The sequence below is a fragment of the Halichoeres trimaculatus genome, unplaced genomic scaffold (assembly GCF_033239565.1).
Source record: "Halichoeres trimaculatus isolate MK-OKI-2021-1 unplaced genomic scaffold, fHalTri1.1 fHalTri1_scaffold_20, whole genome shotgun sequence".
NCBI classification, from domain to species: Eukaryota; Metazoa; Chordata; class Actinopteri; order Labriformes; family Labridae; genus Halichoeres; species Halichoeres trimaculatus.
In genome coordinates, this window is record NW_027437198.1 from 16,471,863 (window position 1) to 16,499,676 (window position 27,814).

The following is a 27,814-nucleotide window of genomic DNA, read 5'->3' on the forward strand; positions in this document are numbered from 1 at the left end:
TTAGTGTGTTGCTGAGCAGCAGCCAGTCGCGTTTTTCCCCTTGCTGAGCTCTCTTTCTCTCATCCTCTGACTCTCTTGTGTGCTTTCAGCTCAGTGGACATACGAGACCTCTTCTCTTTTTCTCCTTTTCATCTGTATTTTTTTTTTACTCCTTTTCCCCCGTCCCCACTGTACTTGGGGTGTCAGAGGGGGTCCTGGAGTTTCTGTTTATGTATGTGTGTGTGTGAGTAAGTGTGTGCGTGCTGGAGGTTTCAGCATGGAGGCAACGGCACTTTATACGTTTCGTGCCACAGAAGGCGATGAACTCAGTTTCAACAAGGGGGACATGCTCAAGGTAAGAAGAGATATGAATTCTCCAGTTTGTCTGTCAACCTATCCATCTATCTATCCATCCATCCATCCATCCATCCATCCATCCTCACAGTATGTCAGTAACTTGTCTCTGCTCTGGAAATTACAATAATTATAACTTTGTTGCTACAGTCCAGGACACGACATATTCAGGTACTTCTGAGTACAGAAGAAGCAGGAAAACATGTCTGTAAAGACACTTAGACTGAAACTGGCTCTTAAAACATTTAACAGTTATTTTAACACAGGCAGTAGAAAGATGTCACATATAATATTCAAAGCTGTTCTTCTTCACTGTCACATTATAGCAAAATGTTGAATACTTTTAAGTAATGGTGGCTTTTTCAAAAAATACATGCTTTTTTAAAGAAAGACTTTTATCAATACAAAGATTGTAACTGTTTTCAGGCGTGCATGCTACTTTTGGTACAGAAGCCTATAGACCACAGCCTTATGCGCACCACCTTTCTAAATGTAGCAATGTGTCAAATCAATGCAAACGCAAAACCAGCGATTGGTCCGTTGAGCAGGATTAGGGATGGGTACAGAATTAGGTACTTTTATAGGTACCGACCAAATTCTGTCAGAAGTACCGGGTACCGATCCACACAAAGTCAAAAGGTACCATTTTTAGGTACCTAAATGCATCCTTGTGACTGTGAGGGAGTGGAACAGTAGACAATTTTCCATACTGGACATTAACACAGCATTGCAAGGTTATATATTGAAGAATGAATAAGTTAAATAAAAAAAAGTTTTATCATAAAACAAACTGATTTTTTTTTTAACCACATAAACACAATCTCTTCCAATGTCTCCTCTCTATCATGCTCTGTAACATTTGCTGTATGATAAACCATGCATCAGCTCTATTAACATACCACGCTCTAATCTGAGGTTGATACAAACCACACTGCCCCCATGTGTTTTGGAAGAGTATTGCAGAACAGCGTGATACATCGATGTAGAAGTATGATGTGCTCGTGACTGCATTGGCCACTATGTTGTTGAGTCAGTGGATTAGTGTGAATACAGCTTTAACATCTCTTTGCTGAAAACTAGTAATTTCACCTACTAGCACTGTTAAAGGCCACCTATTGACGAAGAAATACCTTCATTTTTGATAATAATCTGTAACAGATTCCCATACACTGCCTTCCTCACGTATGCAATTACCAAGATTAGCTTATAACAACAAATCAATCCAGGAAATAGCAAGGGTACCTAATAATTGTTGTAAACTTAGACTTGTTTGAAATTTGGAAAATATGACTTTTTCCTTACTATCCAAATGTAAATACTTATGTTATTCTCATTTTGAAAGCTAAATGGCTAAGTAAGCTAAGTCGAGCATGCTGATATGTGGAAGTGAATCATTGTGCTTATTAACAGTTATTTGCACATACATTTTGTGTGTGAAGTACAGACTCAATTTATTTATTTGTAAGAGCACTTGATCTGCCTCTCTCTCTCTCTCTCTCTCTCTCTCTCTCTCTCTCTACATATATATATATATATATATATATATATATATATATATATATATATATATATATATATATATATATATATATATATATATATGTATGTATATGTATGTAAAATTTCATAAATATCATAGCTCAGAAGCTTCAACAGAAAACATACAAGTCAAGAGCAGTAGAGTGAACACTTTTTTTTCCCTTTTACTACTGAGCTTACACAACCCACGTACTAGCACTAGCAGCGGGTGAGTAAGAGTAGGTGTGATTGTCACATTTGTTTACAGAAATATGACTCAAAATTTGTGTGAAGTGGATAAATAAATTGAGTCGGGTACTGGATTGGTTTTTAGCAAGGAGAAGTTCTTTCCTGGAAACGCTACACTTCAGTGAGATAGTGTCTCTGTGTTCCCAAACTTCACATAAAATCCTAAACTGATGCTAAGCTGTACAAAGCCTAACATGTAACAGACAGCCATGACAGTAACAATTAGCTGCAAAAAGGTGTAAAAATCTGTGCTCCTGTGGTATTTCTTAACAATGGTGTCACTTCTCCTTTTTTTTTTTTTTTTTTAGAAAAAATGCAGCTTTCATTTGCTAACATGCCAAATGAAGTGTTGTAAGACTTCACGCACAGCTGGAAATCACTGTAGCAGAACATCAGCACTGTATCTCAGGAACAGAAAGGATCTCTTTAGCTTTGCTGAGTTGCTATGGTTTGTACAAAGTAAGAAACACCATGAAATTTCATAGAGGACAGGTCCCCATCACAAACTAAACACTGGCATTAAATCTTGAGGGAATGATCATGTTTGAGGATGGAATAAACTTTTAATCTAAGCAGTATGCAGGTTTAATTTATATCCCTGATGCACTCTGCTCCATTATTAGACGACACATGAATAAAGCTTCTTATTTCTGCTGTCCGTAAAGAAATTTATGAGCTGCAGAGTCGGAGTGTGACGCAGACTGAATAAGATGCTGTTTAGCATTGCTGCTGTGTCAGTACATTGTGACAATAAACATACCATTCAATTTTCCAGCAAGATTTCTACGCAGGTATCACTTTAGGGTCTTTAAGGTCTTTCAAAAGTTTAGCTTATTTATAATCTTGAAAAACACCTTTCTTGTTTGTTTCCGTCTTCTCTGTCATGGCGTTTTCGATGAATTTTCATGCAGCATTACTTTGGGGTTTGCGCTTTGTTGCTGTCCTTGTTGTTCACCAGCCACGTGGAAAAGCTTCAGTCAGGCAGAGTACAGTTTAGATTCATTATGAAGTGATAAATGTGGCTCGTGGTTAAAAAAAAAAAAAAAAAAGGCAGCTCAGACTTTCTACTTAAAAGCTGTTGTGTGGCAATGCAGCCAAGTCTCACACAGGGGACACCAAAACGGGAGTGGGGAGACACACACGTCTTTTGTTCCCAAAACACCAACACATAAAAGTTACCATTTTGGATTCAAACTGGATTTGGATTGTGTGGCAGTCCTCAGACTTTGGCACCAAGAAAAATCATGGAAAGCCTATTTTTGTGCTCTGGTTCTGGGGAACTGTCATTCATATTATCTAATTTCATAGTACAAACTTTTATTCATAATAAGAATTTTATTATGCAATCAATTTTGTAGTAAGACAAAAATATCTCTGTTAAAAATGCATCCTTTTCTCTGTTTTCTTTTTGACATTACATAAAACCTCCAGAAACAGGCCGTATTTCCTCATGGTGCACTGTGTCAGCACAGTGCAGATGTCGGGTATTCGGCGTTTTTCCTTGATTTCCCATTTTGGGATGGGGGCTTACAGCATGATTATTAATTTAAGAGTCATTATGTAATTGTTAAGGAGCTGAGTCAGTCACAGCTGAATCATTGGGGCTGCCTGTGGATAAATAAGCTAAATATAAACATCCTCAGCACACGAGATGAGGGGAGAAAGACATTATTCGTCAGTTTAACTCATATTAGACTTGGTTATTTCCCAAGAAACCATATCAACAAAGCAAGGGTAGTTTTCCCATGATGCAGGACTGAACCTGAGCTTTAGGAACTCAAAACATAGAAGTTTAATGTGACTATAAAAACGGCTGCGATGCCGAATGTTGTTTCCAGGAGGTAAATGAGAAAGAAAAGCAGGTTCGATTGTGAATTCAAGCGCAGAATTGGAATTAAAGAGATAACCTGAAGAGAGACAAGGACTAATTTACGTATAGGGAAAAATAAGTTCAGTGTATATTTTATCAAATTGAGTCAGATATCGTGTTTTCCATCTATGGCGCCCTGTTGAATCCATCCCATTGTGTTGTGGGGTGTTGTATCATGTTGTGTCAAATCCATCCTGATGTGATAAGTGGGTTTATGTCATATTCTTTGTGTTGTGTCGTATACATGCTGTTATCGTACAGTATGGTATTACATATCCATCCTGTTGTGCTGTGCTGTTTTGACCTTGTGTTGTATTATGTCGTATCTTGCCAAATCTATCCCATCATGTCGTACTGTGTCATATCATATCTTATCCTGTTGTGTCGTATTGTATCGTGTCAGTTACATTCATATGTGTCGTGTCTTATCGGATCAAGCATTTTGTGTTGTATCTCATCTGTTGCACGACTGATTATGTAGTCACATGGATACATATGTTAATATAGTTATGTAAACAAAAGAAAGCATCAGCTTAAATAAACTAAAAAAGTCAACCTGAAATGTTACAAGAATTGGTTCAAAACGAATTTCCTCCCCTCATATAAAAGTTTTGGATGACGTTAAAACCACAAACTTATGTCAAGGTCAGTCACTTACCTGTAAATGATTGATACCTTGAAAAGAGAATCATTGCATAGTGAGGGACACATTTTCTATGCATGTAAAAATGTGCAGAGTGTAACTTTTAAAATATGTGGTGCATGAAATGAAGTTCCTGAAGGCAGAGAGGGTGCAGAGCAAACTTTTTGGCAGATGGGCAAAACCGGGACAGGAGTTTTTAACCTCAGTCCTAATAGTGAAAGGGTGTGTACGCTTTAAGATTTTTTTTGTTCAACTTATTATCAAACATGTGAGAGAGAAAAAAAACAGATGCTTATTTAAAAATCTGACAAATAAAAACCAGAAGGAAAATATCAGGAGTAGAAGCAGACACGACAACAAGAGAAAGGAGGAAGTCTTCTAAAAGTCATACATTAGCTCTCTGCTGGGCCTAGTGTTTGTCTGTCTGTTTGTGTGTGCATTCATAAGGGGATTTGTGTGGCATTTTGAACTTGCCGATGGAGGATTGTGAGAGCTGACGGGCCGCGGTTCATACAAAGACAAATGAGAGCCAGTGTAGCGGATAATAGAAGAAGAGAGTCCAGGCGAGAAGATTGATACACAGAGAGAGGGAGAGAAATGATGGTGGCCTTTCACCCGATAGTAATAGCCTGCGTCAACATCATTATGGGCAATATTTCATATCTGTTTGTGTGTGTGTGTGTGTGTGTGTGTGTGTGTGTGTGTGTGTGTGTGTGTGTGTGTGTGTGTGTGTTCACTCTCAGATTACCAACATGGAGGATGATCCTAACTGGTACACAGCTGAGCTCCACAACAGGAAAGGTTTTGTGCCAAAAAACTACATCAACCTGAGGCCCCATGCGTAAGTACACACACACACACACACACACACACACACACACACACACACAAATACACAGAAAATTTCTTCAGTTCATCAGTAAAGCAGATGAATAGATTTCACACATCCAGCGCTGGTCTATCTAAACAGCTCATCAGTGAGCGTGTGCAGCTTGGGGGCGTTTTCTGCTCCGCTGTGGACATCTGCACTCCGGCATAAGGCAGCCTTACCCAAAGGGTAGCTCTCTCTGCTTTACGTAATCACCCATGATACAGCCGAGTGTGTGAGTGTGTTTATAGTGAAGCTGCTGGTACATCCTGTATATCCATTAGACGGTTACACACCAGCTGGGTTTTACTTTTTCTTGTGGCAAACACTGAACTTACAACACGGTCATTACAGCAGCTTCGGCTTGTTATCAGACATGAACCCAGCGATATGTTTGGGGATCCTTGTTAAGCCAGGGCTCTCTCTTTAAATATATGTGCGTGTGAGTGTCAGTGAGTTTGTTTCAGCTTTTGCAGTGCATTTATTTTCCTGCAGCGCATTTCTTGTAACTGGCTTTTTGGTATTCATTTTTTCTCTTGGTACACATCCTACACATTTATTTGCGTAGTTGTTGATCAATGCATCTTCATTTGACATTCTTTTTTTTTTCTTATGCACTTGCTTTAAGCTTTCTGCAGTGTATTTTTAATTTGCTGCACTTTTTCTTTCAATGCACCCATTTTGACTTTCTGCAGCAATTTTTCATATGATATACACTTTCAAATTTTTACAGCAAACTGATTTTTTTGCAGCTCATTTTTTTGCAATGCATTTCTGTTAGCAGCATATTTTCCACTAATGCAACTCTTTTGACTTTCTGCAGCACATTTTCTGCTAGCACGCAGTTTGTTTTTGCTGTTTGTGATGCATTTACTTTTGTTCTCTGCAATGCATTTTTTTTTAGTTGTTGGACTTCTTTTGGCTTGTGCACTTGTTTTCAGCTTTCTGTAATACATTTTTTATTTGCAGCGCAACTTTGAATTTGCATCATCTTTAAATGTGCGGTATTAAGTGGCATGAAAGAGAACCTCAAATAAAAACACAGATTTTTCAAGCATACACCAAAACCAAGAGGGTCTTGAAAGTGGGTTGAGGGTCCGTTTACCAAGCATTGCAAATCATTAAAGAAAATTTTACACAATAAAACCAATCTGCTATGGAAGACTGATGTGTAAAAAATAGTAGGAACATGTCACTTTAACTTTTGCTCCACAGCTGACAGCTGAAATCTTGTCTTTGGGGACTTTTAATTTCATGCATATCTGGCAGTGTTTTTAAAAATAACATCACAAAAGTGCAGATTTGACTGTTTTCTCCTCTCACCCCGATCCTCTCTTTATCCATCCGTCAGCGTGATGTGTCTTTTTATCCTTGGATCATTCTAAAAATAACACATCAAAACTTTTCAGATATCCAAACAGATTATTCTTAAGTTCACAGACCCTGGAGGAACAGAGACGCATAAAATAGTAACACCACTGATCGCACGCTTTTCTTCTTTCTTTTCCGTCTTCTGTCTCGCCTACAGCTGGTTCGCGGGGCGAATATCTCGCAGTGTGGCGGAGAGTCGACTCAGACACAGAGAGTGTGGGGCTTTTCTAGTCCGAGAGAGTGAGAGCGCCCCTGGAGAGTTCTCAATGTCTGTCAGGTAGGAAACAGATTATTTGACGCTAAAAGATTTTAACATTTGTTTCAGATAATCATAATATCTGTGTTGCACTCCCAACCATCTGAGCACATCTCAAATCACTACCAGAGCCCCGTTTTTCCACAGGGATCATCAAAGATTCATCACATCTCAGTTACAGCTAATTCAATTAGCAGACCTATGTAAACATAATGTATGCACAAATGCACACATCCCTTTACATGAAACAGTTTTGTCCCTTGTTTGCTCCTTTATGAAATTTTAAGAGTGTGTTTCTGTGGGTGGCAGGCGATCAGAGGAGAAGGTTAGAGGATAAGGTGTTGGGTGGATGAAGGATCTGAAACCCCTTTGGCTGGGAGTGAGCTAATCCTGTCTGGCACGCCACAGCATCTGGAGCTGCTAAAGGGGGCAGTCGTTCGGGGTGATGGTCAGGGATGCAGCTGAGGCTTGGTGCTGAGCTCCTGGAGGGCTGTGTGGATCCTGCAGAGGTGGAGGGTTGGAGATAATAGGAGGGTGTGGAGTCAGACTTGGATGTAGGGGTTGGCTCAGGGGTTAAGAGCTGGATTTGTAAGCTGTTGTGGTTGGATTTGACAATGTCTGGGCGTTAGACCTCTCTCCAGGTGGCCGAGAAGCTTGTCAATGCAGAAAAAAATGTGAATAAGAGACATTTAACGGCAACATTTTTACTTTGAAATCACACCTAACATCAGTTTGCAAGCCACAAAAATACACATTGGCTTGACTGCTAACGGACAGGTAACTGGGACAAGATATCAAGAGATAGCTCAAGTAAAGACAACTAACTTGATCACTTTTAAGCTAATGTAAGACTCTAGCTTGTATTAGTAATGAACATTTCCTTGCATGACAATTAGCCCTTAAGTGGCATGACAAGAAAGAAAGAAATACCTAGCAGAAAAAAATAAAAGCTGTGGGCTGTAAGTGCTATGCTAGTCAATATATTGTTAGTTTACATAGCACAAAGCTAGACATTAGCATCCAGCTAGCTAGCACGACTGAGAGATAGTTTTAAATGCTGCATATGTTCCAAGCTGGTTAACGGTACCTCACTTTTTGCTAGCATAAGAAAAAACCTAACATTAGCATATGGCTACCTCTTAGCTTACATGAGGGATAGTTAAGTTAGCTATGACAAGAACGTTGTAAATAACTATTGCTGTCAGTGAGCTATCATATGCTAGCTAACAATATTACCAGTTAGCACAAGACAATATTTGACTTCACCATATCACGTCTTAGCTAACATGACTAATAATTAAGCTAGCTTCATGATAAAAGCTAAAAACTCCAAGTATTTTGCTTGCCAAGGATTTGTTGAATATGCTGATGTTAGTCGATGTAGAAAAAGTGCCAATTCTAATTGTCATTCTAACCTCTTCCCCTTCGTCTTACCCCTTTGTCTACCCCTTACCCTTGGCCCTCTGTTTTAAGGGCCAAGGGGAAGGGGTAAAAAACAAGTTTTAGAAACGAGACGCCACTCAATCCCAGCTACATCATCACCCTAGACGCTCATTGGCTGTTGTAGGCAGAACGACTGTGTATTCACTTTGTTCGCTGCAAACCAGTCACCCTGGTCTGACATCAGTGTAGCTATTATAAGTTATATCTTTAGCTGTCCCTATAGTGACAGTAGGTAGATCATTATAACGAGCGATTTCGGAATAAAACCATCAGTTCAAAATATGGTTAATAAAAACGTGAAGCAGCAAAGGATTGGATATCTGATTTAAAAATTATCGATATCATGGGAAATTTGTCTTACCCCTTGGTTTTAAAAGAGGTCTCAGTTTGTCTTTGTTTCAAGGGCTATGTAGTCCATCCCTTAGCCTTTTGATCTTATAGTGATTTTGGACACCCCTTCACATGTGCACGTAAAGAATATATACTTTCAGTTGCTAAGAGTGTTTTGAACTCAAAGGTGACCCAAATTCACTCCTCAGCCCCTTTTTGTGTTACCAGTTGTTGGACAAATGAGGTCAAATTATTTAATTTCCAAGTTTGGTGTGGTTAAATTATTTGTAACCTTGTGATAAGGCAGTCTGAGGTTATGAAACCATGTTAGCATAAAGTTGGAGGAAGAAAGCTCTGATGTGAAGACAGTGAATTGGGGAATTGTAATAAAAGATGGAGGGAGGCTTTGTGTGTAAATTGTATTTGGGAACAGGGTGGAATGTAATGGTACTTTATTCTTTTGGCTGTCTATTGCTGGATGGTTCGAAAACTGGGTCAGCTGTTAGTGTGCGTGTGTGTGTGACAGCTCTCCTGTCAGAGGAGACGTCCTGACAACTGTGAAAACTTCAGTCCCGACTCAGCTCCGTCCAGCTTTGGTCTCTAGCCGGTGAAGATCTGATCCACTTTGCTTTCATGAACTGAGCCAGGAATAAAACTTTTGTTTCTGTTTGCTGTTTTGAAGAGTTGCTGGAACAGGGAGGAAACTTTGAAATCATGCAGCAGCACAACTTAAGTCAATTTAGCTCATGATAGAAGTGAAAAGTGGTTAACGTAAATGTGAGGCAGAGAAACTTTACTTTGAAATAGCTTTGTCAGTTGATGATAAACGGGGCAGATTTCCAAACCGCATCATATCCATATATTGTAGAAAGCCCTGAATCTCTGTAAACTGATCACAACAGTCAGTTCAAAAAAAGAAAGCACAAGTAGAGATCTTCTGAAAATCTTCATGAGATCTTCACAAGATCTTCATGAGGCTTGGTAAAATGATGAGGTCATCACATGTAAAGCTGCGGACTGGTTCATGACACATTGAGAGGGTGGGCCTCAAACACCGAGGTCTGGTCCAAGCAAGTCATTTTCACACAGATATTACACTGGACTGCCAACAGAGGTTAAACTCTCCAAAAGGTCCGGGTTTGGGAGGGGTTTGTGAAACCTCTATGAAAACAAGTGTGAAGGACACAACCTCAGAGCCCTCAACCCTGGTTCTGACTGAGACCGTTTAACACAATCAATCTTCATCCAAAAACCACTCCAGCTTTTTACGCTCAGAGCAGAAGACTTCTCTGCCATGTGGGTTTTTTCCTTTGGCACTCTTCTTGTTCAGAATCCTTTTGAAAGGTGCTTATGAGAGATTATGCAGCTGGTGACCAGCTTCAGTCCACACTGGTGAAACTCTCCTGATGCGTTATTTAGCAGTTTATTTTTGGAAAGTAGAGCAAAGTGATGCCAACACAGACTTTATATAGCATGAGATGAGGAATCCATTTTGCTTAGCTCGGCTTTTGCCATCTTCTTTGACTCAGCAGCAGGAGGAGTCTTTTCTGGCTATGCTGTGATGCCGATCTCATCTGAAAAGAAGGAACGGCACCGCGGTGTGTTCCTGGTCGGGTGTGATTTTGTCAGGATATAATTCAGACTCAGACTGAGAGGGAACATAACTCTCGCTGTTTCCCAGATAGAAAATCTCATTCCTTTGTGCATACGCTCTCACAATCTCGAGCAACATCAGGACATCCTCCTACATCACACCAAGTGACAGATAAATATAAGAACCGAGCACAGACTCTGATTGTGAGTCATTAAATGACACCAGAGGAGATCAGTAGGAAGCAAAGCACAAGATGTAAGGTGGGGGCAGATGGATACACCAGAGTATTACAATATTTCCATTTCAGTATCTGAAGGTGTAACTCGCTTTAACACATTACTCCTGTAACCTTTCATCCTTGAAACAGCACCAAAGAATTATATAACCATCAGTAATTATATCACTTCCTGTTTGAGTGCTGAAACCTTGCTGTGAGATGGAGCTCAAGCCTTTTTCACCGCAGCTCTGCATGCTTTGGAAACAACTTGGTGGTCATTTAACACACATGCACACACATTTGCACGCACTATTGCACGTTTCGATTGTTTCATTTGAAGTGGTCCTTGCCCTCATCAGGCGAAGGTTGCACAGAAAAGCAGCAACAAAAATACTTTTTCGCTTCAATAGTTTGACTTAGAGATAAATTTGTCCGGTCAAATGTCTGTCAGCAGTTTTGTTTTGTGCATGTGAGTGTTTGTGTGTTTGTCTGTGTGTGTGTAGAACTTTGTTCACCAGCTTTTGCTCATGCTTGTGCTTTGCAAAGGACAAGAAAAGCAGAAAAACCAACAGAGCAGAGCACAGCACGCTTCTTAGATTTGTCACCATGACATGACTTTGTGTTATTTTGGGTGCAAGTACAGGAAAAGATTTTGTTCTACCCTGAAGTTCAGTTGAGGTGTCAAACAGTTGGAAAAGAAACCAAAAAAAGAACACCAAAGATAAAACCAACAAATTTTTTTTTTTTCATAATAACAACTGTTAAAAGCTCTGTCCTCGTCACCATGCTTCTCATATAGTGAGTTTTTTAGGTCTGACATTACTTAGCTTGATCACCGGTGGCTCTTTGGCTCTTTTTATTCCCTTGAGGCATCTCTGGCTCAGAGAAACTCTTATATAACTTCTTAAATCTATATTTGTCACAGGATTTACTTTATTGCAGCTAGAAGTTGTCAGATGCAGATATGGGCTCCACATTCAGCAGTGTGTCCTCATTATGAAGCTGGGTTTGAATTTTTGGAGTACAGAAATTAATCCAGATGTTACAGAAGATGGTGTCTTTTCAGAGGAAAACACCCTAATTTTTATGATTGACTAACTTGCAGAAAAACCCCACCAAACAAATTTTATCATCCATCTGTAACTCAGTGCTTTCAGCTTCCTCTTTCTCGCACAAACACACACTTCAACAACCTCACACTTCCTCCCTGCCATCTCATCCATCAAAAAACAGGTGATGGAGACGCACGATTGATGCTGCAGGAGGAGCTGAACCTCTCACTCACTCCCTCCCTGCCTCGCTTGGTTGACACAAAATCACACACGCACACACTCCTGGCCCTTAAGCTCAGCTTGCAACTTATGAGAAACGACCCATAAGAGCAGTCAAACACTCTCTCACACACACACACACACACACACACACACACACACACACACACACACACACACACACACACACACACACACACACACAAGTCTGATGTAATCACTGATTTTCAGCATGCAACATGTGCTGACACACATTCTGAAATCTCAGAGACACGCACGCAGATACCGAGTCAAATCGACAGCTCGAGGTGTCGGTGTGTCTGTGTGAAGGGTTCCAGACATCTGCAGCGGTTTGGAAAGTGAGCGGCAGATAACAGAAAGAGGGAAGGACTCGGCAGACAGATAGACGGACAGAAGAGGGAAGTGAAAATAGGAGAAAGTGGAGAGAAAGATGGACAGATGACCTTCACGCTGCATGAATTGTGCTGGCACAGAGTTAAAGTTCTAAAAATAACTCCCCTCCTCGCGTACAGTATATATCTCTTTTTCTCTGCACTCCATCTCTACATCTCGCTGTCTCATTCTCTTTCTCTCCTAATCTCTCTCCTCTCTTGTTTCATTTTTACCTCAGAAAAGAAAATAATCTGTCTGTTTGGCTGTGGGCCTTAATTACACTGGATCAGGGAGATGAGAGTGTGTGTGATGAGACAGATGCTGTCTGTGTTACGCTCACTGGTTCTCTAATGTCTCTGGGTAATAATTTATAAAATGTTGACATGACATCAACAGTGTTGAAGCTGCATCATTACATCTCTCTCTTCATCTCTCGCTGCCTCCTTTTGCTCCATTTCATCGAAGCAGTGATGCAAACTCTAAGTCTTCTGCAAATAAAACTTTATTGCACAGGCTGAATATCAACATGTTGCTCTCAAGGAAGAAAAAGGATGTAATTGCTGCAGGATTATACAAACTCTGTGTTATTTTCTGACTTCTTTCTGCGAAAAAAAAAAAAACACATCAAGTTTTTTGGTTGTTACCAGGGAGCACAAGGGGGTCACTCCCTACCCACTTGGAGGGCACTAAAGTTGCTGCTATGCAGAGTTACCAAGAGTTCTGCAAGTTTACAAAGTACAATGTGGAAAACAGTAAAAAAAAAAAAGGGCTGTTTGCAAGCTGCATTTACACTTAAAGTAAGCCTTGTTAGCTTTAAGTAAGCCAGTGTATTAATGCTCTGTGTGCAAACATTAGCTGCAGCTAGAAGGCAGCTGCTAGCTACTGAACACCACAGTCTCAAACTTCAAATAGGCATTTCTGTCATTGTTTTTCACTACTGACAAACATTTGATATCTATTCTAAAGTTTGCTGCAGCTAACAGGCAGTTGCTAACTAGCAGTTGTTGATTAGCATTGGTAACATTACAGTTACAGCTTACAGCTAAGGTTTACTGCAGCTAGCAAGCTTGGCTGTTGATATTCTTGTTGACATTGCAATCACCCTAACAGCACAATCTCAAACTCCAAGTAGTGGTCTCTAAGAGTTTGCTGCAGTTGCCAGGCAGCAGCTAGCGTGCAGATATCAAGCAGCGCTGCTAACATTATAATCAGCTTTACAGCACAATCTCAAACTCCAAGTTTAAGCTGTGGCCTTTTTAGCTCACAAGTGTTTGGTATCTTGGTTTATGATTGCTGCAGCAAGATTTAGTAACATGCTCTCTATTTGTTTACTCACTATTATTGGATCTAGTTTTTATTATTAGTCTGTATCTAAATGTGTTGTAGTGTTCAGCTGTTTAACTGCTCTCCTGTCCCAGGGGAGGAGCAGCGTTTAGCACTGAGAACATAATGAGTGTGACGTGATGGTTATAGTGTCCCTGCATAAATATTTGAAGGTCTCTGGTCAGCTGTAAGAAAACGCAGAAGGAATATTCTTGGTTTGGACTGTTTTGAATGCCACAGCTGGAGGCGCCTCTGCTGCTCACACGAGCCAGAGATAGGATTTACAAAACTCAATATGAAACATCTCACATTAGTTTCCCTCATGTCTCAAAACGCACTGAACAGATGGATGGAGAAGAGTCAAGAGTCGATGTGTGAAGTAGCGTGCATCATGTGACTGATTCATATCAGGCACTTTTAAAGCCACTGGAGGGAATGCAGATTGAAAGAGGTTTCCTGATAAATATAAGATACAAGACATGCATAATGTGCTTCAAAATTAACGTATAAATTGTGATGAACTTTGAAAAAGTGAAAATATATACATAAAAGTGTGAAACTGTGTTTGAAAATACTGTGAATTAAAAAGGAACTATATAAGTGCCTTTTCACACCAGTTAGCAGTGAGCAAACCCCACCAGCAGGGTGCAGCAGATAGCATCAGGCCTTGGGGGTGTGAGGTGTGTGGGCTGATAGGGACTTTTTTTCTCGGTGTGTGTGTGTGTGTGTGTCACAGCAGAGAAATAAGGTTTAATCAAAAGCAACAACAGAAAGTTTGGTAAAAAAGAAGAAAAGTTTCTCTGCAAAGTCTGAAAGAAGTTAAAAACACAGATGACAGAGGAGCTCACAGAATAATTCAGCGTTCAGAAACTCAAAGGAGTGATACTGGGACACTCAAGTCAAAGTAAAAAACGTAAGATCATTTGTTTTTCTTTTCACTTCAGTACAGTTTGATGAGATTTGGGAGCATCACTTCATCTGAAGAGAGAGAAACGAGGACACGCAGGGTGAAACTTAGACGGCGGAGGAACAGGGGCAGGGTGGAGGTGTGTGTGAATGCCATTCTGTCATCGGGGAGTCAGCGCAGCTTGTTCAGGGAGCTCTGCGTCTGAGCAGAAAAGAGAAAAAGTGTAAGGCTGGAACAAGCTGATGCTCATTTACCTCTCCAGCTTGGAGCAGAGCCAGACTGTTTGGATAAGGAACCACAAATACTACTTTTATATCTTTAGAAAGGGAGTTACATGTTGTATTAGCAAACAATGAAGTCTAACAAACATCAACACAATCCTACACACCTGCTCCCTGTGGTGTATGAAGAAAAGTGGGGGTGTTGTTTCTGCATCTCCTGCATTTTACATGCAGTTATATAACGGTAGTACAATCAAAGCGAGATGTCCAGATTTCTAAAGATAAAGCTGGGAAGTTACTTAGCAACTAGCACAGAGTTGGACAGAGGAGCAGGTACGAGTGCCAACAAATGCTGGACGTAGCTCTTTAATTTAACAACAAGGCATGCACTGCAACACCAGGGCTATTTCTGTTTGTGCCATCGGCTGTGTTTGAATATTTCTAAGCAACATTTGACTATTTTTATGCTTCTGTCAACCCTGTTTTCATCAAACAAGAGGTTGTAACTCTCTCACTAATGAAGCACAAACAAGGGCACATTCCTAAAGAATTAAACTAAATGAGCATGATTTTTTAAAAGAAGGGGTGTTGTGCTCCTTTTAGCTTTATTTTTTCTCTCTGATGCCCCTGTAGTAGCTTTTTCTCACGCTGGTCAAACCCTTACTTCAGTCTTTGTTTGGAACTCTTTGTTTTAACTGCTGTCTCTTTAAGGCACCTCGCTCCACAAACCCCTTTCCTCTGATTGGCCAGCCCTCTAGGCTGGAGCTATGGTCAGTTGTGAGTAAGATGACAACAGTGTTTTGTTGTTGTTTTTTAATCTTATTACATTTTCATTGCTCATGATTCTTAATGAGTGGTACCTTTGACTTTTTTTAAGGGAGCAGCCCTAAAGGTTTAAGAGGCGTTGTTTTGTCAGCAGGAGGCACCTCACAAACAGAAAGCTCCTCACAGGAGCTTTAAGGAGGCGAATGAAGCAGATGAACCCGTGCCAGCCCGAACAGCTGACAGCTGTTAAGTTAGAGCAGCGGCTCAGAGGACTAAAGGCCAGGACTGTTGGTCTGAGCCCAGAGCCGCTCCATAAAAGACAGTTTGTGATGAGAAGAGACAATCTCTGAATGACCTGACAGAAGGAGAAGAAGAAATCTGTCGTTTTTAATGACGTCTGTTTGCAACCTTACGTCCTCCCAGCACATCATCAGTGTAATACTCTCCCTGTGTTCATGTTTCAGTTACGGGGATCACGTACAGCATTTCAAGGTGCTGCAGGATCGCTGTGGTCAGTACTACGTGTGGGACGAACTCTTCTCCTCCCTCAACGAGCTTGTGGAGTTTTACCATAGCAACAGCATCGCTAAGGAAAGGACCGTCTTCCTGAGAGACCCCGAACACTTCGCCAGGGTGAGCCCCTCACTCATATTTTTTTTTCCTATGTCTCTTATTTCTTTTTGTTTACTTCTTTTTTCTTTTTCCCTCTTTCCCTTTACTTCTTTCCTTCTCTGCTTTTTTCCTTCTTTCCTTGATTTCTTCTCTTCTTCCCATGCGTCCTTCGCTTATTTTACTCTCTTCCTCCCTTGTTTCCTTTGCTCCTTTCTGTTGTCTTTTCCTCCATGCTCCCTTCCTTCTCCTTTTCTTTTTTCTTTTTGTCCTTTGAAACTATACTGTACTTTTTCCTCCCTTACTTTCTTCCCTGCTTTCCTCCTTCCTTTCTTTTTTCCTTCCCAGCTTCCTTTTTTTCCTCTCCTCATTCCCTTCCCTTCTTTTTTTCCTTTATTTGTTTCTTCCTTCTTTCCTGGATTTTTCCCCCTTCCTTCTTTCTCTTCTCTTCTCTTGCTTCTCTTTCTCTTCTCTTCTCTTGCTTCCTTCCCTTCTTTCCACACACACCTTTCTTGCATACTTCCTTTCTGTATCTTTTTTCAATGTTTCTGTCTTTTCTTCCTTACTTGTCTTTTCCTTTCTTCTTTTCTTTCTTTTGTACCTATCCTTTGCCCTTGCTTTCTTTCCTTCCTCATTCCTTCCTACATTCTTGGCCTCCAGGAGATGAAGAAATGCAAATTTAATGTAACAAAAAGAAAACTCAAAAATTGTTTTGAAAAGCCAACCAAAGGTGTGAACTTTCTGAGAGCAAAAACCAAACTTAGCAGGTAGACTTCAGCCTTCTCATATAACCTGTCAGCTGATCACCACCATCTGAGGACAGGTGATCCTGTTACCTGCTGAATGGTGAGGCAACCTGCAGACTGGATTTGGATCCAATTTAAACTGAAAACACTTATATTTAATTTAGTGGTACAAGCTGTAGAAAGAAATCTGCTGTTTTATCATCAAAGCTTCATTCCCTGAATATCCTCTTCATCACTCTGACTTTTTCCGACACAAACATCTGCTCAGGTGTTGGTATATCATTTCTCTGTGACTTGCAGGCATAACCAGTGTTTTTTAATGGATCTGACAGCTTAATATGTTCTTGAAACATCAAGCGCCTGTACTGTAGCGGCAGGGTTTGACGTTGAGGTGTGGCTCGAAATGAAAGATCAGGCGACCGCTGCTGGTTTGGACCAGAACCAAATCAGTCATCACGGGCGCTGAGCCAAAGGGAAGGAACACCGCAGCGTCAGGGAGAGCTGATTTAAAGAGCAATTATTTACATCAGTCATGTTTGGGTTGTTAATGTCAAGTTTAAACAGAGCTTTAATTATCTTGTTGTTCTTGGATGAGATTTATGCTCCTATCTTAAAGCTAACGCAGACTTTGCGTACTACAAATTTTAGCATTTTCTCAGAACTTTGAGTCCAGTTAGGTGACAAAAGAAAGGTAGTTCCCATGATCGTGTCACCAAGAAAAGCAGTTGTTCTTACGTGTATGAAGTCATCATGCCGGCAGGATCACATAGCATGTTAACTATTTCTGGGAGTGGCAGGGAAGCTGCACCCGGAGGCAAATCAGGTCGCACACAGAGAGATGTAATCTACAGCCATCCTGACATGACAGCATGTTTACATCACTAATGTGGCACCAGCAGAGTGATTACACTTCTGAATCACCTGAGAGCAAAGACCACTGAGCAAACATCATCAATCACTCTGAGCACTTTGAAAGGTCAGAAAACCATCACTGAAATTCTGAGGGATGTGTTGTCACATAAAAACCCCCAAAGTTGGAGTTAAGAGTCAAAGCCCTCTATTTCTATATACAAACAAAAATAGAACTGTATCATCAACATATCGTTGAATAAGATGCAGTCCACCTCCTCGGCTCTACGCATTGACATTTTACATGAACGCAAATAAGAACATCTGATACTAAAAACCTCATCCCTTGCCTACGGATTGTCGGTTATTCTCAATATTTAACTGCAGTCTTGTAAAATGCAACCCTGCGTGATACCCAGTCTCTGCAGAATCTCGTCATTTGATGCAAAGATGTAAGGAGGTGTCAGACTCCTGTCGACTTAATGCTTCTGTGAGCCTTTTTTAATATTTACATCACTCTCATTTCTTATAAATTTTCATCAGCAGTGCCACTCATTTCTTTTACATGGGATTCTAAAAATGTCCCACTAATGGCGGAGTCATATGTTATTATTATCATGGGTGTTTTGCACTTAGCTCACTTCCTGTCCCAGGTCGGCTCAAGTTAAAGGATGAACAGGATGTGGCAGGTCACAAAAGGGTTGCATGACTCCATCCAAGACTCAATTAAGTGATTTTTGCATAATATGGGACCTTTAAATTAGTTTAAGTTGTCTTAACATTCTGGTTCAGAAAGCATCCAAGAAACTTGTTCAAAAAAACAACCCAGAAAACAGTCCAGGGTTTTAACCTTAGGGGTGATAAAGAAGCTCTTGTGCATCATGTAGATCTGTCACCTTCATGATGGTTTGTGGTTTTGCTCAGACTTGGTGGCTACTGTGTCAGTGGTGTTTATAGCTCTGGACCCATGGAGGGAACTAACACTGACACGAATGTACGAATGGTTTCCTGTGTTGAGGACATGGAGGGGTTTTTGTTATCGTTTCAGTAGATTTTTATCTGCGCTTAAGGGGAATTTTGTTATTTTTCACTTGTATGCATTATTTGGGTTTTTTCTCGGTCAAAGGGCACGAAGCCAAGTGTAAAAGATTACCACAGAATCATGACTTTAAGTTGCACTGGTGAATTAAACACACTCTACTTTTGTTTTTGTTTTTTAGGGTAGGAACTAGGAACCTGTTGGGAACTCTGACAATCTAAATAAATGCATAAACATAAGTAGAATTATACCAGGGTTTGGCAACCACACCATAAACACACTCAGAATAAGATCACCATCTACGAAAGCTTCCTGATTCATCCTGTCTTATGAGATGAGCTACTCTCATTGATTTTTATGATTCAGTCTTTTAGATGACGGCTCTTTTTATTCACCTGCTGACGGGTAAAAGAGTCAGTCAGATGGATTAAACTCTATTCTATAACTCAGGTGTAGTTACTGCTGTAAGACGATACGTTGAATCTTCTCACTTCTTGATCTATCAGAGACGGTTTGACGGCTGCAGCATTTCACCCGGCAGAGCGTCTCACTCTTAGATCAGCATGACAGCTTCTGGTCCTAAATGTAGTTTTTGTCTCTGAAGCAGCTCCTGACAAACTTGTGCGCGTTGTAAATCACCGGGGAAAATCACGTCATATATCCTACATCTGAGCAAAAGGAGCAGGTGTAAGTTAGGGATTTAGCTTCAGGGCGTTGTGATGGCAGTTAAACTAGAGATGACGACAACCATCCCAAAGGAGTGGGGGAAACTGAGTGGCCTAAATACTGTCACAGTCACAAATCTCAGCTAAGAAGAAGCAGGTCACTGCAAGCTGTTGATGTCATCGAAATACCTGGAGCTGTCATCATGTAGTCTCTTAACAGCCAAGTAATTATTATAATCATGGAATAATGACCTGCATAAGACGGCTTTTTATAACTGTCATTTTGTCAGATAATAATTTTTACTTTAGTCACAGCATTGATCAGTCAGCTCTACAGCTCAACCTGGCTCAAAGTTTGTGATGAATGGAAGCATCAAAATGTTCAAATGATAAAAGAAGGATATCCGCTTATTTAGTCTGGAGGCTGCAAATGTGGCTGATTTTTTTTAACTCTCCAATTCTCTGATCTTAAGCAAAAGGATTCCATAAAACCACTACACAACAAACTTGGCGTTTGAATCTACAAACACAAGATCTCACAGTCTTGTGAGCTCAACAGTTACTTCAGGAGAGAAGTAAAAATCTTATCATTGGAGGGACACATGCAGTGGCGTGGCGTGGGGATTTTTTTTGAGGAAGCCAAGTGAGACAAAGCCTCTAATCTGTATGATTTTCAGGGAGTGGGGTACATAAAAGACTTTGTTGCAGCTTGTATATCGCTTTTTCATGTAATGGAATGACCTGTTAGAGTGCCCAGAGAGCGCTTATTTTACTTACTTTGAACACCTACACACACCCTTTCACTCTCCCACTCTCAGTCACTCATTCACACGCGTACATTGTCCTCTTGACTTAGCTTAAATGTCTTATTAATGTACTCAACCGCCCACTTAAACACACAACCGGCCGCTTCATGCACACTGCTAATGTGCTAATCTCGCTGATTTCATTCAGTGGCTTGAAGATGAGGATACTGTGATTTGATTGGTTTGAGGCATAGGTTTGAGGCCAAAGACAGGGTGGCTTCCCTTGACACGGTCTTGGCCAATCACAGGTGAGCAGTGTCATGACCGCAGCCTCATCTGATTGGTTAATCATTCTTTTTTTTTTCACCAAGGGACGCCAACTCTGCTTGGCTTCCTTGCAGGCAACAGTGTGCAATATCGTATTTTCACCACTCATTCACAGCATAACATTTAGGAGGGCGCTGTTTTACACCTCGTAAAATGCTCAATAAGTAGAGGAGAGAAATAAGGAGGAGATGACAGTGATGAAACACAGAAGAATTATCGAAACTGTTATAAAGGAGTATTTTCATTAAAACACAGCTACAGTCTGAAAAAAGTGAGGAAGCATGGCTTCCCTTGGCCTCCGGGAGAAAACGCCACTGGACACATGAGGTGTGAAATCTAACCTATCAGCTGAGACTAGGGTTGCAAAATTCTGGGAATTTTCTCTCACACGTTATGCTCTTCTTGTGAAAGACGCATGGTGCTCCCAGCACAGCGTGGCTCTTAATCTCTAGCCAGACTATTCTCCTCTGTGATGGAATGAGCTACCTAACTCAATATAATCCACAAAGTTCATTCCTACTTTTAAGAGATGTCTGAAGACTCAACTGTTCAGGAAACACTTAGGCAGTTAAGCTGACCCTTCTTCTTCTTGTCCTGAGGGGTGGAATGAGTCAGAAGTTCTCAGACCCAGCTCTTAGTGAATATTCAGCACTGATTACTGAATGTTGTTGAAGGTTGAACAATATTGTTGCAGTGACTTTGACTTTAATTGTGGTAAGCTATGGCTATGTTCATTTAAAAAAAAAATATATATATATATATATATATATATATATATATATATATATATATATATATATATACATTTCTTGGAAACTTAGAAAATTTACTTCAAGTTGATGGCAACAAAATCCTGAAAATTTCTAACATGCCTGAGCTAAAATTCCCTTGTAAATTTCCAGGAAACTTTCCTGAAATTTACCATAAATGTTCCACCCCTTCTCAGTCCTAGCTGTGACTAAAAATGAAATCAGTTTAAAGTCTGTAAAATTTAACACCACAAAAGGCATATTAAAGGTACTTTTAATCAGTTAAACCATGTTAGAAGTCACCCATGCCTCTCATTTCTAAGAGAACCTTACTAAAGGCTGCTGTTCCTTTAAACAAAAGCAGACCTGAGCACAGCCTTAAGCCTCACCGCCCACGTCTATACATGTGCTTTTCACAACTGCAGCTTAAATTATAGAGTTAAAGTGAAAGCTTCATCGCGGAGGAGTTATCTCAGTGAACTTTAAACAGCAAGTCTTTATGATTGCGCTCAAACACATAAAGCAGCTGAAAGTGAAAGAAAGAGAGGGAGAAGAAGGAAGGATGGGAGAATAATGTCCGTACACAGATCACAGCTCTGTTCATGTATCTGCTAATTCAGGCCTCATCAGGCTGTACCATGAGCTCCTGTTTCATGCAGTGGTGCCTCAGGCCGCAGCGATGTGGTCATAGGTCACCTTGTTGGTCTGTGTTAATATCAACACTAATGAGGGTAGCGTGCCAGGTGGGCTCGCGTGAGTCATATGTCCTGGAAAAAGTATGTTACCCCAAACTTCACACATGATTTGGTTTAAAACACAGACTCAAATATATCAGTACATCCATGTTTGATCTACGTACCTTTAAAGGCAGAAGAGCTACAAACATATTCACAACGAGTAAGCCCCTCAGAGAGCACAGACCTCCACTAATTGTGATTGTCACACAACACTTGAGTCCGGCTTTAATGTTATACTCCCTTTTAGCAGACTGTCTGCAACAATTTGGTGTTAGTTGCAGGTTTGTAAGATAATTTTTTTCCCGATAGTGTTGAAAATTATGATGACCCAGAACATATTTCATATTCTGGATCTAAGTATCTCGAGTATTGCCAGAATCTGGATCATACTTTTACATCTGTCCTAAAATATGGTGACCTTGTCTTGTATTGTTTTGCAAAGCAATCCGACCATTTATGGTGGAGTTATATGGTGAAAACAGCCCTATCTTACAATGATAAAGAATCCTTTAAAAAAGTCCTTGATCCAGATGGTGATCCGGATTACCTCCAAAATGTAATCACGTCTTCCTTATCCCATTTCTAACATTTCCTGAAAATTTCATCAAGATCCGTTCATTACTTTTTGAGTGATGTTGTTCACAGACAAACAAACAAACTCTCCAAAAACATTACCTCCTTGGCGGAGGTAATTATTTCCTGATGTGATCATTTCTGCCTTATTAAAGAAAAGATTTCTGTACCGCAGACTGTACAGAGACACACTCAGTAAGACATGCTCATGGGGCATTTGGAGCCTCGCAGATATGAGACCAGCTGACTGTGATTTTATATAAAATGACAGTCAAAGAGTCCGTTTGGATGGAGCTAATTTTAGAGCGTGTTTGAGGCAGGGTGGTGTTTGTGTGATCCTCAGACATCACACTGTAGGAGAAAATAACACCACTGTCTCTATTCTTTCATGTGTTATTTAAAATGTGAACTCTACATCACAGAAAAAACACTGTGGAGTATTTTTAAGGTGACTAAAAAAAGTGTTTGAATAAAGAACATGTGTTGTAGATTTAGAGTTGTAACATGTTCAAACAGAGGTACGCTCACATGGAGAGCAGGTTCCAGTTTTGGCAGACTTTGTGTCGGCTGAATATCTCAGATGCTTTCTTCTTTCTGAATCTGTCTCTGTTTGTAAAACTAACAGACAATAGAGAGAGCACACTTTACCCAATTAAGATTACCATTTACACAGCTACAGAGTCAACACGGCCTGAAACATAAAGGGATGACTGAGCCGCCGTGATCTGACGTGAGCTGACAGATGTTATTTTAAGTAGTAATAGTCATGGAGGTAAACACCTTCAACGTGCAGGACACACTCAGCTGTCAGGGATGTTGTGGAGCTGATATGTAACACCTGGAGGCCGTGAGAGCAAGAGGAGTCACAGCCAGTGTCTGGATAACTTGATATTGTATTTTTTTGAGTATATAACTAGTTTACTTGAAGTGGCTCTGCTTGTGTCCAGTGGGGCGAGAAAACTCCTCCTACACGAGTAAATGTCCACTTAACACTGCTCAATATGTCCTGTCCTCTCTGAACAAAAGCCTTAAAAGGCCCAAAAATGAAGTTTAGACAGAAAGAAAGTCTGAAGGTTAGGGGTCAAACTGGACAACAACAGAGTTTTTTTTTTTAAACACTCAAAGACTGACCTTCATCCAAAGCTTTCTCGTCTTTGGAGAGGGCAACAGCGGTAGCAGCAGTCTCCTCCACCTTGCACTTAGGAGAAGAGCGATATGACACATTTGCTCAAGTAAGAGTGGAAAAAACAGAACTTCCCCCTCTGAATGGATGTGGAGTTTATGAAAAACTCTAAAATTTATAGGTGCATGAAAACACAAGATCTGATACAGCACACCTTCACCTGTAGCCTAGCGTGCGCCGCTGCGAAACTGTCATCGCAGACCTTTGATTCCTCCGCTCATATTTACTCTAACTCCAAAATTATGAGCTCAAATACACTCAGAGTCACACGGTGTCCTGCACAAACAAGCAGAGAACGTAGCAGAAACTAGTGATGTGACAAGGAAAGAAATCACGCTGTCTGTGTGGATCTTACATGAATTAACTGAGAGCAATGTGATCCGAAGCTGTTTCTCTAATTTTTGCTTCTCCCTCTCTGTGTTGATCACAGTTTTGTTTTTGGGGTCAGTTTCGCAGTCAAGAAATAATCTGAGAACTGTGGGGATCTGATTCTGTTCATCTGGTTGCTGTCTGTGTTATCCCTCCTTTATTGCACAGTAAACTAATTCCACAGCAGCTCATTACATGACCCGACATTGCCTCTTATCTCACCACAGCAGGATGGGAAATATTTATTTGTGATTCCCTCCCAAAGATCCTCTTGTTTCACAACTTGCTCTCCAAACACAAGGGCTTTTTTTTCCTTTTTGCAGAACTTTGACCTCTTTTTAACATTTTGTTGTTTTTTAAGCCCGGAGGAAGAATCTAAGGCACATTTTGCCTCAAATGCCCCATGCTTGTGTGTGTGTGTGTGTGTGTGTGTGTGTGTGTGTGTGTGTGTGTGTGTGTGTGTGTGTGTGTGTGTGTGTGTGTGTGTGTGTGTAATCAGAGACAAATGTAGTGCAAAGCTGCAGTCCATTGATGTTACAGAGTAATTTGTTCCCCTGTCAGTGCTCGCTCTGGATCCGAGCCGGCGCTGAAGAGGGCGATGATCACAAGGCAGCCGAGTGCAGCGGATGCAGGCCGGCCATATTTCTCCTTCCAAACCGCTGCTCTGCAAGCTGGCATGGAAAAATGAACTGATTCCTCTTTGCTGTCACACAAAGCAGCTACGAAACCTTAAGGAGCCTGTGCTCACATGCTGGCTCACACCCAAGTAAACAGGCAGGGCGCTTGAACAACAGGTCTAGACTAGATTAGCAGAACAATAAAGGTTAATTATGTGGGGATTTAATAGATTTGAGTTGATAAATTCTATAACTTGATCCTGATCCTGCTGCTTGATCTGTGTCTACTTAGTACCTGATACCACAATCATGAGACCAGGTCATAAACAAACCATCCTCCTGCGATATGCAACACCTATTCTGCCTCCCCTCCCTCTCAGCTCATATCACATCTACTTGTCTCCTCAGAGAACAACTGACAGCTAAAAGGTTAGTTAAGTTCAAGACGCGCACCTTAAAATAGGCTCTTTTATTCTCTTTTCCCCCGAAAACTGCTTCACTTCAGACATCAGAGGAGGTCGGCGAGCAGGAGGGAAGAAAAAAACGACTTCTGTGAACTGAGAAACTGAGAGAAAGCAGCATCCAACGCTCAAACTGAACACACCTTGAATAGAGATTTACCAGAGCTGTGTTTTAGCAGGTGTGTTTTTGTTGTGTTCATTCTTGGATAGCAGCACACCTCTCTGTTTCTGGCTTTTCTGAAAACAACAGAGTAAAACAAAAGGCCACAAACTAAATAAGCAACACAAGGACATGTGTCACTTCTCAGGATTGAACATTGCAGAGTACAGGGAGTTGAGTATAAACGTCACTTTGCGTTTTTTTGCGTCAGCGTCGGGAGCAGATGGCATGTTCAGATTCCAGCTGTGGCCTCAAAGGTGTCATGTGAAAATGTGAGCCAGGTGTCACTTCTCTCTCCATCTACCTGTTGGTCGAGTCTGTCTGCTGAGTCAACCTGCTCACCTTAATAACTCTGTCTGCCTGTCACGACCTGTCTGCTGCCACTCTGCCACATGATCAAGCCATCAGGCAATAAATGTTTTATGGTTCCCTTTTAAGTTAATGGCTGTACATAAAGAAGAATCGCTCGCTGTAGCACAAAAGTGAAGCCAACATACCACCTGTTATTGCTGCTAAAGGATAGCATGACTGAACGTATTTTCTAACTTGAGGTATTTCTTTTCTTGTCTTTCAGACCCTGCATGGCTAATTCTCTTTTCCCTCTCTCTGTCTCTCGCAGCGCCCCCATCATGCCCACGCCCTCTTCGACTTCACCCCTCACCACCCCTCCCAGCTACGCTTCCTGCGTGGTGACGTCATCGAACTCATGGACTGCTCTGACTCACTGCGCTGGAGGGGCCGATGTCACGGACACGTAGGTTTCTTCCCCCCAGAGTACGTCCAGCCAATCTACCACTGCCAGTGACTGAACTGCTCCCTGAGGTTCATCGGCGAGCTGCTCCGACCCTGACCTCCACACTGCTCACCTGCTCTGCACCTGACCATACATTTTGGGAGCAGAAAAACTGACAACAGCTCAGATTGTGCTTCTGACTACTCCTACTTTCCTGTGAAGTCACCGTCAATCACAAGCCCTGCCCTATCAGCTGCCTCAAGCTAAGAAATCGCTTTGACCTCATCCCTCTGCTCCACTTCTCCAACATATGGACCTCGACACTGTGGAGCACAGATAAACCTCCATACACATAATTTCAGGAATGATCCTTTATTCCAGCTCTGCAGCTCTGGTTCAGGCTAAAACACGCAGAACTCTGGGAGGCTGTTTTTCCTTTGCTGCAGATGAGTCAGGATTTGTCCCAGTTTTACCCTCATGAAGATCTTCGAGCTGATTGGAGGGACACAGAGCCTAATTGTGTTGTAAACATGAAAGCTCTGAGGAAAATGATGCAGCAGATTTATCTCTGGCAGGGCTGGAGTGTGAAGAGTGTGTGTGCTGAGGCATGCATGTCATTGGGTCTTAACCCACAAACTTTATTTATGTGTGTGTTCATTCAATGCTAACGGGTAAGTGGACGCATGTGTGTGGGTGTGAGTGCGTCTTTAGTTGTAGTAAAGGAGGTGACTGTGTCAAGCACTGCCCAGCCCCACACAGCTCAAAATGTAAAGCCCTGGATTCAGTATACGGCTCATTTGTTTGTTCTGATGTATTTATTCATACTCATGAGTAATCCTAAACACGTATATAACACGTTAAACTTAACATGTACAAAGGTTTGGTTTCTGTTGTAACAGATTCTTTATGGAAACACATTTCATGTGACAAACAGTACAAACTCTGAAAGTCTTCCATAACCTGTAATGACAAATCATTTCAATAAAGTGAGAACTTTACCTCTTTAGACTTTGACAAAACAAGAGTGGTCAATGAAATTTAGATTACCCTGATATTCCTTTGATTGGAATCCAAAAGGATCACTATCAGGGAATTGTGTTTACTCTTACATTACTGAAATACAATGACCAACATTGACACACACTAAGAGGAATTCCCATAAAGTTGTTTCATAAAGACAGAGGTACCAATTACACGACGAGCAGTCTGTGACTTGTTGAGGCCAGACAGATGATGTTACATAAATGAGAATGAAGAGGCATTAAAACCTCTGATCACCCAAGCCTTACTATCTGTTGTTGGTTAAATATGTTTTTCCATGATGTACAAGCTAACGGTGAAACTAGCCAGTTAAAGGCTGCTCAGTATTCTCCTAGAAGTGGAATTAGCAGGCAAACAAGCTAAGGCTAGTTAGCTAGCTGTAACTGAGGCTTCATTTACAGATTGGGCATTGACGGTCTTATTAGAAGTCTTCTGTGGGCTCGTTGCTAACTGTTCTCTCTAATCTTTACAGTTTTGTTCTTCATAGTGCCAAACAAACCGTCACAGTAAGGCCTGGTTTACGTATACGTTTGCGTTGACTCTGGATTGTGGTTTAAATTCTTTTTTTTTTATTAATATTCTCTATTCTATAAAAAAAATGCTATTTGCTCACGGCTGTAGCAAAGGGAGCCACATTT

The 27,814-nt window shown here is 40.9% G+C and overlaps 1 protein-coding gene across 1 annotated transcript; it reads left to right on the top strand.

Annotated features, from left to right (window-relative positions):
* On the top strand, positions 1–27,408 carry grapa (GRB2 related adaptor protein a). The gene is made up of 5 exons (XM_074696514.1): positions 1–334; positions 5,357–5,454; positions 7,010–7,129; positions 16,037–16,205; positions 26,022–27,408. The coding sequence occupies exons 1-5, from the start codon at positions 257–259 to the stop codon at positions 26,205–26,207; spliced, it is 651 nt and encodes a 216-aa protein (XP_074552615.1). The 5' UTR covers positions 1–256; the 3' UTR covers positions 26,208–27,408.
* Positions 27,409–27,814: the final 406 nt, after the last annotated feature.